General features: G+C 39.5%; 1 protein-coding gene across 1 annotated transcript; it reads right to left on the bottom strand.

The window, feature by feature from the left end:
• Window positions 1-200: 200 nt before the first annotated feature.
• On the bottom strand, window positions 201-1,522 carry LOC104720882 (nascent polypeptide-associated complex subunit alpha-like protein 4). The gene is made up of 4 exons (XM_010438783.3): window positions 1,312-1,522; window positions 1,126-1,216; window positions 806-930; window positions 201-728 (listed from the first exon to the last, which is right to left on the bottom strand). The coding sequence occupies exons 1-4, from the start codon at window positions 1,384-1,386 to the stop codon at window positions 378-380; spliced, it is 642 nt and encodes a 213-aa protein (XP_010437085.1). The 5' UTR covers window positions 1,387-1,522; the 3' UTR covers window positions 201-377.
• Between the last annotated feature and the right edge of the window lie 10,948 nt (window positions 1,523-12,470).

Here is a 12,470-nt window from a genome sequence, read left to right as displayed (position 1 = left end):
TAGGCGCTCTGATCTGTGATGCAGATGAAAGTTTGGGTTAAGTATCACTTTACAACAATGAGTATGTTAGATATTATCAATGAGTTCCAAAAGACTATAAACAGCACAGCTTGATCCTTTGGCCCCTGTTTTTGTTCCTTTTCGTTCATACTAAAAGATGAGTTTCTCTATTTCAGAGAAGGTAAAAGACTAGAATCTGATTTTATCAGACATAAATGTCTCAAATTATAGATGTGAAGCAAGATTGTTTATAGCTCAGGGGAGGGCAAAAATAGCCTTAAAAAAGTGGAGAAACACAGATAATATTCGAGAAAATTGCTAATCGAATCAGAAATGAAGCAACACAAAAGAAAGAACCATCACAAGCAACCCAAAACCTATGTAGTGAGTTCCATAATGGCGGAAACAATATCTCCATCATTGGCTTTAAGAGCCTTAACAGCCTTAGCCTTCGAGACACCAGCTTGAGTCATGACGAGATCAATGTCCTTGGCTTCAACACCAGTCTCATCAACATCTTCATCGTCATCCTCCTCTATGGGAACAGAAGCTGATTCAGAAGCATCAGTGTTAGGGATCATGGAAGCAACGTCTGGCATCTTGAACCTCTGAGCAGCTTGTGCTTGTAGCTGAGAGCTCATGTCATCAATCTTAGCCTCGCCAAATATCACATAGGTGTCAGAATTAGGACTCTTGAAAACATCCGGCTTCGAGATCACAAACAACACCTAACAAATAAAATAACATACAGATCAATACAAGAATGAAATATCGATTAGTGTTAGTTCAGGTGGTGTTTTCTTACATTCTTTGATCTCTTGATAGTCACTCTGCTAACATCTGTAACTGGTTTCATTCCCAGTTTCAGCATAGCCTTTCGGCTCTTCTTCTCGCTTCTACTCTGCTTAGAACTCTCATTCTCACCAGCTCCTTCACATACACACAACAACAACAATATGAAAACCACAAAATCGTAACTCCAAACAAATCCAGAAAGGCTAATGAAACATTGCATCAGATTCAATCACAACAAATCCACAAAAATGATTCTAGAAAACATCTCTAAATCCATCATCTCTTTAAGTCTATTAAACAAATCAATCAAATCGAGAGAAAACAACATACCATCTGCAATCTCATCGTCGTCGTCGTCATCAACATCATCGTCGTCTTCATCTCCATCTTTCACATCCTCAACAACAACATCGTTCTCCTTCTGCTCTCCACACAATACAAACCAATCCAAAATAAATGAAACAACCTTAGACTCGCTCAATAAAAGATAAAAAGAGAGAGAAAAGAAAATGAAACCTGGAGCTTCATCTGCTCTTTGATGGAATCCATAAGCTCCTCCTCGTTCACTTCCTCAATCACTGGACCTGGCATCTTCTTCTTCTTCTTCTTCTTCTTCTTCTTATCTTCTTCGGAGGAGAAACAAAAAAAACAAAAAACGAAAACCCTTAAAACAGCGCAGCGAAACTAACCCTTTTCTCAGTTTCAGTGGCGATGTATATAAATAAATAAAGTGCTTGGGGCTTACCCTATATATAATTCATTGGGCCTTAATATAGCCCGTTTGTATTTTATCAATTAGCCCATTAGACTAAAATACATTAGGCCATGTTATCCGGATTGGAGAAAATCATGCCCAAAAAGTATATGATTTAAAAAGATGTATGTATGTACGCATCTTCTATCCTTGACACAATGACAACACATGACACATGTACTATGATCTCTTTAGTGTCTCAGACATGTATCTACCCTACACTACACCAACCATATCACGATGATTTCAACATAAACAAAGTGTTTTTTTTTTTTCTTTTTTCTTTTTCAAATGAATTATTAGGCGTTGGTTGGTTGAAACATCTTTATTCTAAACCAGTCACTACATTTCATATCAGTTTCTGTATCTCTCAACTTATCAAACGTCAATCATAATTTAGTCATGTCCAAATGTCAATAATTAGAGTGAAGATCAAGAAAAGGTTTGCTTTTCTACCTTTAATATGTACATCTTCTATACAATATTGTAACACTGAAAAACCAAAAAGTTGGACGCGTGGACTCACGCGCGAGCGAGTTTCCTCTCTTTCTCTTCGTCAAAAGCAGCAAATTCACCGTCAATTGCTTGCCTTTCCGGTGTTCGGTTGCGACCGGTGCCGTGAGAAGGCTCTAAGTTCTTTCTGTCTGATTCCATTTGTGCACTTGAAGTAATCGGAGGTCTTGTTTCGGCCCTGTTTCTCGCGGCGAGTGTTGAAGGTCCACCGTGCGTGTCGGCCGTTTTCGGTGTTCGGAGTTCTTGCTCTCTGCCTCTATTGCTTGTAGACGACAATAGACCAAGGTGGAGGCTCGTTTTCCTTCCCTAGCGTCTCACATCTCAAGCGGCAGAGCAAAATTTTGTTTTGTAGATCTACTTGCAGATCTCCTTTCGCTTCTCCACCTACCTAGGACTCGCATTTTCGAAGTCTTCTCTTGGACTAACCGTTGCGCTTCGACTCGTGTCTACCGGAGGTTGTGGGCTGCTCTTTGACGGGAATATCCGCTTCGAGGACGGCTAATCCCAGTAGCCAGTTGCTTCTGTCCACTCCGTGCGTGTCGATTCGGGTGTTTGGACTAATGATTCGAGTGGTTTTCAGTGGCTCTGTCGAGTCCGAACCAGCCTAGCTGGTGGTGTTCTTGAGTCATTGAAGCCTCGGCCTCTCTTTCGTCTCTCCTTCACTCAGGTTTCAGGGCATGGCTACTGTTTGTTTCAATTTCGAGTTTTCTGTGTTAACAAGCCCTGACTTTTGGGAGAAGCACTTCTCTGTTGGCATCTTCTGCTCCTGGACAGTGGTAGGATTATTAGGAGAGTGTTTCCTCGTGGCAGGTCAAGTTCTTTTGTCTTTACAGATGCTCTTTTGTTCTCTCGTGTGGCTGCTGTAGTGTTTGATTTGATGATGATTTAGTTATCGGTGGTAACTAGCTTTCGTCACCATTTGAGAACGTTACATGCATACCAAGACATTTGGTTTCGTTCAAGGCCTGGTTTTGTTGTGGTTTGCCTTTGTTGTTGTCTCAAGGTAGAAGTTTGCTATGCTCTGCGTGATGCCTCATGCTTGCGTTAAGATTGTGCTATAGAGGAGCTAGTAAGGCTAATGGCTTTTGGTGTGGTGGTGATTTGATTTTATTCTTGCTCTGTGCTAGCCGACTTCGGGGAATGAACTTGGTAGAGGGAGCACACACTGTTAGCATAATTTGGCTTGTGAGGTTTCGGTCAGAGAAAGCTCATGGATTTGATTGAAGAATCACTCACATTTTGAGGGGAGAGAATGTGAGCCATGATTTGGAGTTCTTTAATTACCGTTGACATCTCGGTCTCGGGCCTCCTTTGAAAGTCTTCTAGAGCTAAGTGTCTTCTGCAACTCCGGCGGTCACAATTTGCAGTCGCCCTTCTCTTTTTGCAACACATCTAGGAAGAACAACAAAATCGTCATCGCTTCATTTTACTCTCGTGGTTCTTTCGCTATGGTTTGAGTAGATGGACCGAAAACTTTGGTTACTTTCTTATGCTTCCATGTTTTTATCTTTTTTGCCATGGGACCATTAACTTAGGTCTATAATCATCGATTGTAAACCTTAACTGTTTTTCATTTTAATGAAATATTTACATTCTTAGCAAAAAAAAAAATATGTACATCTTCTCCACTCACAGTTCTCATCCGATATATGCTTATTCTTGTTTTGGTTAGACATTGTTCAGTGTAAGACTTCTACTTGTGGTAAAATACTTTGGATTCAATGAACAATCTCGTCATCAATGAAAGCTAGCCTGCACCATTTTTATCATATGTGTATATATCTTCCTTTTTTCATCATTTGTTTTCTGTTCCTTTAGTTTCATGCAAAAAAATTGGTTTTGTTGTATTCATATCACGTGAGGCTAGAATAATTAGGCGGTTATACTTTGCGATCTTGGCATGGTGTCCTAAATTTTTTTCTTCTAATTAAATTTGAAGTCCACAGTAAAATAATAAATTAGACAAGGCAGTTGTATAAATTGGTATGTTTTTTTTTTTCTTTCTTTTCTTTCTAATGGGAACGCTTGGAGCTTTTCCATATGTATCCATTTCTCATTTAAAATTCTACTTTAAATATTAGAAACAAAATGAAGAGATAATTTTAGTTTTAATTTAAACATTTAATATTTAGAGACAAACTGTCTTGATAAATCACAAAAACTAATGAGAACTTATGCAATGATAAATCACAAAAACCTACTTCAGTGATTGTATTATACCTACTCCAGTGATTGCATATTCACATGTCAAAAATTTACAATTAATTTTTATACTTTGGTGAATATTTTTTAGATGATAGATACTATATAGTTAGTTTTAAAACACAACATAAAAATTGTTTGATACAACAAAAATCAAAGACAACTTTTAATGAATTTTCCCTTACTAAAAAAAGAAAGAAAAATGTTAACGAAATTTTAATTATTCTTGTAAACACTTTCAGAAAAGTTATTATCTGATTAAATTTTATTAGTTCTTAAGTTGTCTAACTTAATAAAATTTTAGTATTTTATGTTTAATATTTGCTAAATATTGAAATTAGAACTTTTATAGTACAGATATTTTACACTTCCTTAATCCGTACCCTACATGTCAACTCCGATGCGTTGATCGGTGGCTGTGATGTGGTCACCCCAATTTTATCGTTCCCGCCAAAAATTACAATAAAACAAATTCTGTTATACTATTTTCCTATGATAATGTGAATCTGGAATATAAGTTAAGGCATGACGATATCTCGCCGACGTCAAGTGGGTGACGCCATCTGTTGATATATGCTTGATTGATACTCATCTCTCGAGTCTTGACCATATTTGGTCTTTTTGTTTATTGTCTCAAGGCGGTTTCTTATTTTATCACATAAACATATAAGTTACGTCTTTAAATGCGGTCGGTGGTCTAAAAAACTCAAATAATATTATTTACCTATGAAAATTTCAAAGGTTTAGGGCTGGCCTAATTCTCTAGTAATCAACAACAATACGTAGTATTTAATTTATACGGTTGCTATCGTTTAATAATAACGTCAAAAACGCTTGCAATTGTTTGAAATCCCTTGATATCAAAAGTTTTTTCTTACCAAAAATTTGCGACAATGGGTAGGTAGACAGTCAGTTATGGAGGGAAAAGTACCACTTTATATCTGAACTTTTCTAGAAATATAAATTTTTACCTGTTACAAACTTTGAATACTATTTGAGATATGTACTCAAACAAAATTTATATATGTACTTTTAAAATTAAGTCAAAATTCAGAGTCCAGTATTAACGAATACTAAAAATGTTGAAAAACCAACGTCGTATATTTTCAATAGTTATACTGGTCATTCAAATTGCTTAATAACACATTTTATATTTTTATACCTACACCTGCATGCAACCATTATGTTTTAAATAGCTATACACACTTAACAACTTAGTAACAAAAATATAACAAGATAATTTTATGATAATAATATGGAGAAAGAATTTCTTCCTCCAACAGTCGGAATTGAACTGCCAATTTTTTTCACTTTCAATAGAATTGTTTCATACTCCATAGCAAAATAATCATTCATTATCATAGCAACTAGATCGTCAACAGCCTCAAGAAGACTCCATCCTTACCTTATAAAGGTCTTTGAGAAAATCAATGATTGCATTACGTGTTGCATAGCGATGTTACCCAATCGACAAGAAAGGTTGGCGATTCAATTTATAGGAGGTCCTCGCATGAGTAGAATAACGACAATTTTAGAATATTTCTGCATATTAATTTGTCGGACTTCTAGTTCTTTGACTAGAGCATTAAAGTTTTCGTAAAGTATCTCCGAATGTTTTCCGGAGCCCTAACTGTTTGAATCACAACAATTTTTAATAAAATTTCACATAATAACTAACCTATAATTTAATATTCTAATAAATACAATTTTAAGTGTCATTTATTCAGATTTTTAACTTGAATCTTACATCAACTCAGATTTTATTCAACCAAAAAAAAACTTACTTTATACGGAAAATATTCATAATAATTTCCTATTTTTACACAAACATAATTTTATGCAGTTATTTTATTTTATCTTTTTAAAAAATATAATTTCTTTTCTAATCTTCTGACTTGAGCATTAACGTTTTAGAAAACATCTCCACATATTTTTTGGAACTCTAACAATTTATTCTTTGACAATTTTTTGTATACTTTCCAACGACCTATCCACAAAATAACTAACTCACAGTTATATATTCTAATAAAGTTTTAGTTTATACATCATTTATTTGAAATAATCTGAATCAAACCTCTTTTAAACTCGCATATTTTAGGAAAGACTACTTTTATGACGACAAAATCTTGTGCACTATCTTAGATATTTTCTAACTTCTTGTTGAATATATATTGTTAAAATTATTTTTTATAAAGCATCTCCGATCTTTTCTGAAACTTTGATTGTTCATTGACATTTTTTCTACTTTTCAACGATCAAATGAGAACAGTTATGAAAAATTTCCGCAAAGTAAGCAACCCAAAACATTACTCTATTTTAACATATATAAAATTTTAAATTGATAATTTTTATAAACTATATAGTATAGTAATTTTAAATTATTAAATAATAGTATTGGCCATGAATGGCTGCTTGTTTTGAACTGGTTTTTAGATTTTGCTTTTTAGTTTTTGGGTTATAATTTTAATTTTTTTTTAGTTTTTTTTTATTTTTGGTGTAGATTTTAGTTTTTGCAAAATCTTAAATGGTAATTTGATTAGTTTTTGGTTTTTATGTATTATAATTATTTTTAAAATAGGAAAATAATAATTATATTTTTTATTAAAAGATTAAAAAATACAATGATGCAGAAAAAAACATAGGTTTATTGTATATAGAAAACACATTAATGCAAATTTAAGTCAATTAGAATAAATATATATTAGAAAAAAAAAGAAAAAAGAAAAAAAGAAGAAGAAAAAGTCATGCTAAGAACCCACAAAATGTGGTTTTTTGATTTTACGAACAAATTGGTAAAATCCACCAAAATCTGGTTTTCCTAAATTTTAGGAATTCTATTTTTTTCATAATCGTGAATGGCTTCAAAAGGAGATTTTGCAGAATCTAAAGCTAAAAACTAATGCAAAATCAGGTGCCATTCAAGGCCATTGATAAAAATCATTCTATCTAATTGGAAGGACCGATCTTTTTTAAAAAAAATAATAATAAATAATAAATAAACTACAACTAGTGGTCACATACCCACTAGCCACCTAACCACAATTACAATCAACAGTTGAATAACAATACCAATATCCAATAATAATCCAATATTATAACATAAACAATATCCAAATACCAAACAACAAGAAACCTAGAACCAACAACCTAGCAATGTTTCTAATGACCCAACTCTAGCAACCTAGCAATGCCAGACAACAACCAATCGAGTCCCTAGAACATCCTCCTCTTCATTGCCTTGATTCCACGATCACACTTTGCCTTTACCTGCACCACAAACACAAATTGAGATGCATGAGTATTTTATAAATACTCAGTGAGGCAATCCTCCCATCTACTGGGCTATACACACAAGCAACACTAATTCTAATGTTCTAAACAATCAACAAGCAAAACATACAAACCAGGAAAGCAAACATCGACCCGCTGGAAGGGAGGTGTCGACCGACACCAACCAAGTGTCGACCGACACTGGCTCCACGGTGTCGACCGACACTACCCCACAGTGTCGATCGATGCTGCTTCACTGGTGTCGACCGACACCAAGTGGTGTCGATCGACACTCCCTCTGCATCCGCGATCCAGACGAAAACGAGAGTCGAATCTCGCTCCCAAACTCCACCAAATCGTCCAATATTCGAGACCCAAGCCTTATACATCCGTAGGAACCTGTAGCAATCAATCCCAGCAAGAAGAACATACAAACACAGCAACAAACAAGCAAGAACAAGGAATCATAGGCTTAGATTAGCCATGGTCATGCACTCACCTCTTTGCAGGAAGTTTCTGACAACCAATGGACGAATCCAAACTCCCAGCAAGCTTCCCACATGTTCCTAGCCTTGAATCCTCACTCCCACAGCAAGATCTCACCCACAAAACCTTGAAATCTCCCAAAAACTCACAAAAACTCAAGAACAACTTTTCTTTCTTTTTTCTCTCTGTTAAGCGGCCAAAACAACAAAACTCCACGACCTAGGTCGACTTGCTACTTAAATAATCTGGTTCTATGGTTTTCCTTAAACCAAACCGACCAAAATCAAAAATTAAATCAATTTGGCCAAACCAGAAAAACGTTGGTGTCGACCGACACCAATCCCCAAAATAGATATTTTGGTTCGCGGGTGTTATAATTCTCCCCCACCAACATAGATTTGTCCTCGAATCTCGAACAACCATCAGCCAAGGACTCCGGTGCAACCGTCTCCACGGCTCGCACTCCTCCGATTGATCTATGGAAGGTCACCTCTAGGCGATAGACTCACGCTCCAGGCGTTATTTGCTCTCGAATTTTGGACTTTCCTTTACTCATAAGTCTAAACCTTGAGTTTTTATGGCTCCTCATCAGACCTAAGTCTGTATGCCATAATGTTGGCTCCTCATCGGGCCTAAACCCGCATGCCATAATATATAAGGAAAATCCAATACTCGTCTCTCGGGTTGCCATCTTACAGCGCGCCTCCGGATCGTCATCCGAAGTCGATAGCCACAAAGTCTCTGAATATGGTAGTACTAGGAGAACCTAAGTCCCCCAAGAGTCGCGAGCAAACAATTCTGAACACGTATGAGTCCTATCCCTATCCAGGTTTCCTTCCCGTGTGAAACAACCCTTCCCGTTCTTTTTTTTTATACCTTAAAGTACTAGTGGTCCCATACCCACTAACAACCTAACAACAAAACAATAACCGCGGATAACCAAATAAAACAATTCCATTAATCCAAGAAAATTCCAACATAAATAATTCAATAACATCATAATCCAAACAAAAGAAAAACCAAAAGCTAACATCCTACAATGTTCCAATGACTTAATCTAGCAACCTAACACCAGCTAGACCACGATCAATCAAGCCCCTAGAACATCCTCCTCCTCATCGCCTTTGATTCCACGATCACACTTTGCCTTTACCTGCACACCACAAACAACAATTGAGATGCGTAAGTATTATCATAAATACTTAGTGAGGCCGTCCTCCCATCTACTGGGTTATACACACAAGCATATGAGACCCTCAAGTTTAAGTAAAACAAACAACACACAACAATACATCAAACCATGAAATCAAGTCTCGACTGAGACCAGTGTCGACCGATGCTAAACAGTGTCGACCGATGCCACTCCAAATGGTGTCGACCGATGCTAAACAGTGTCGACCGATGCCACTCCAAATGGTGTCGACCGATGCTTCCTAGTGTCGATCGATGCCTCCTCTGCAGACACGATCTGCGCGAAACCGAACATCGAACTCTCCTTCCCAATCATCTCAAATCCATCTCAAACTCACCCAATTACCTCATAAATCACTGGGAATCACAAAAACAACGAACCCAAGCAACAAAGCAACACAAACAGCAAAGAAAACACACAAACAAGAGAGATCTCATGCTTAGATCAACCATGGTCAAGCACTCACCTCAAGAACAGGAAGATTGGATTGAGAAACGTGGAAGACAACACCTCCAGAAGCTTCCCCTTCGTTTCTAGCAACAGCTAACCCTCCTACAGCCTCAGATCTCTCCAAAAACTCCAAGAACAAACCCAGAAAGTCACAGAAACATTTTCTCTCTTTTCTCTCTTTCTCTTTCTCTCAAAAGCGGCGACTACCAACAAAATAACACGACCTAGGGTCGTTTTTCCCCTTTTACACACGATTTTAGGGATTTTAATTGAACCAAACCGAACCAATCGACAATTAAAACGAACCCGACCAAACCGGAACACATGGTGTCGATCGATGCCACCAAGGGTGTCGATCGACACCCACACCAAAATTACAAAAATTGGTTCGCGGATGTTACAATTCTCCCCCACCAATATGAATTCGTCCCCGAATCCCGCAATACCGTCCATCTGCCAAGGACCTCCGTGCCACCGTCAGCACGGCCCGCACGTCCCCAGACCGGACTAAACACCGTCAGCCAAGGTTTCCCGTGCCACTGTCGCAACAGCCCGCACACCTCCGACTGACCCTCGAGGTCTCCCTCTAGCCAATATACTCGCATCATAAACACTATTTGCTCACAACTCAGTGCTTCCCCCGTCCGTGGTCGCAACCAACGAATCATGCCGGCTCGCTATCAGGCCAACCGCCTTAAGCTACGGCATCCAGGAAGTCACTCACACACACACTCCCCCCGCTCTCAGGTCGCAACCTTCGAGTCATACCGGCTCACTGCCAGGCCACAGCCAGCAGCTATGGTATCCAGGGAGTCTCACACACCCACTCCCCCCGCTCTCAGGTTGCAACCCTCGAGACATACCGGCTCACTGCCGAGCCGCGGCTCACAGCTACGGTATCCAGGGAGCCTCACATATCCCGCTCTTGGGTCGTCACCCTCAAGCGCGCTCTCGGATCGTCATCCGAAGCAACATACCACTCCCACTCTCTGGCCACAAAGTCCATCGAGCTATCGGTGTCACGTGAGTTGGGCCCGCATGGCCTTGAGCAAAAATAGACACTGATGCCAACGAGTATCTCCCGGCTAGATCTACCTCAACATTTCCACAAAACTTTCCCTTTTTAGAAACTTTCTATTTATGGAAACCTTCCTTTTGTGGAACTTTTCTATTTATGGAAACTTTCCAAAAATAGAAACCCGAGCTATTTCTCTTTTCCCATGACAACAACAGTCAAACATAAAGAAAAATACTCATCTTATTAATCTCAAAAATGTCATAATCGTTACAATCTCAACGAAATTACATCAGAAAAACCAAAAATACAACAACCGGAGCCAACAACCCGCATCCCGAGCACCACCTCATCTTGATACTTAGTCGCACAACCAACCACCCCTAAGCGACCAAATATCAAGAGAGATGGGCTGGAATACTCCGTACCCGCTGCAGCCACGGACTACAACTCGGACCCGGCTAGACAAGCTCAAGTCGCGGTCTGCTTCTCAAACCACTTCTTAAACCTTGCCTTCATCCTCGCCTCGGGCTCCCAAGTCTGCTCCTCTACTCCGTCACAGTCCCACAGGACTCTCATCAAAGGAATCTTCTTCTTCCGAAGTTCCTTGACTCTCCTCTCGAGCACCCTCACTGGTCTCGCCTCTAAAGTCATGTTAGGCTGAAGATCCTCAGGAATCTTAGCCAACAACTGATCACCCTCGTGAAGACACTTCCTCAGCATCGACACATGAAATACCTTGTGGAACGCACGCATAACCTCAGGCAACTCCAACCGGTATGCCACTGGTCCCACCCGCTCCACCACTCTGAACGGACCCATGTACCTCGGACTCAACTTAGTCTCTGTCAATGACCTGTTCGGACCCCGCAACATGGCCATCTTGAGGTACACTCTATCACCAACCTGAAACTCAAGATCCTTTCTCCTCTTATCAGCATAGCTCTTCTGCCGATCCTGAGCCTCCTTCATGTTCAGCCTCAAAACCCGAATCTTCTCCGAGGTCTCCTGAACAAAATCTGCACCAAATATGCTCCTCTCCCCCACCTGAGTCCAACATAATGGTGTACGACACGGCCTCCCATATAGGGCCTCATAAGGAGCCATCCCTATACTAGCCTGGTAACTGTTGTTATAAGCAAACTCCACCAAGCTCAAGTGATCTGCCCAATGACCACCCCAATCCAGCACACACATCCTCAATAAATCCTCCAAAATCTGGATCGTCCTCTCTGACTGACCATCAGTCTGAGGATGATAGGCTGTACTCATATGCACCTTTGTGCCCATCTCCGCCTGAAATGCCTTCCAGAACACCGAGGTGAACTTGGAATCTCTATCAGACACAATACTAGCAGGCACACCGTGCAATCTGACTATCTCCCTCACGTACTTCTTGGCCAAAACCACTGCTCCATCAGTTTTCTCGATGGCCAGAAAATGCGCAGACTTAGTCAAACGGTCCACAATGACCCAAATAGCATCAAACGTCCTCGACACAGGCAAACCTACCACGAAGTCCATCGTGATCGAATCCCACTTCCACTCTGGAATGGGTAAACTCTGTAATAAACCACCAGGAACCTGATGTTCCGCCTTCACCAGCTGGCAAGTATCACACTTTGCCACCCAGTCAGCTACGTCCTTCTTCATCCCGACCCAGTGATAGTACCGTTTGAGGTCACGGTACATCTTGGTCGCTCCTGGATGAATAGAGAACTTGCTCGAATGAGCCTCTCTCAGTATCTCCTGCCTCAAATCCTCACCCTTGGGCACACAGATCCGACCATGCA

The sequence above is a fragment of the Camelina sativa genome, chromosome 2, assembly GCF_030686135.1.
Source record: "Camelina sativa cultivar CO46 ecotype springtype chromosome 2, ASM3068613v1".
Lineage (NCBI taxonomy): Eukaryota > Viridiplantae > Streptophyta > Magnoliopsida > Brassicales > Brassicaceae > Camelina > Camelina sativa.
This window is presented reverse-complemented; position numbering and strand designations above follow the sequence as displayed.

Excerpts from the sequence above, each read along its gene's own strand:
- LOC104720882 (XM_010438783.3), bottom strand. The coding sequence starts at position 1,386 with ATGCCAGGTCCAGTGATTGAGGAAGTGAACGAGGAGGAGCTTATGGAT. Across the intron at positions 931-1,125 it reads CGACGATGAGATTGCAGATG|GAGCTGGTGAGAATGAGAGT; the intron begins GTATGTTGTTTT and ends GTGTATGTGAAG. Across the intron at positions 729-805 it reads CTATCAAGAGATCAAAGAAT|GTGTTGTTTGTGATCTCGAA; the intron begins GTAAGAAAACAC and ends TTTATTTGTTAG.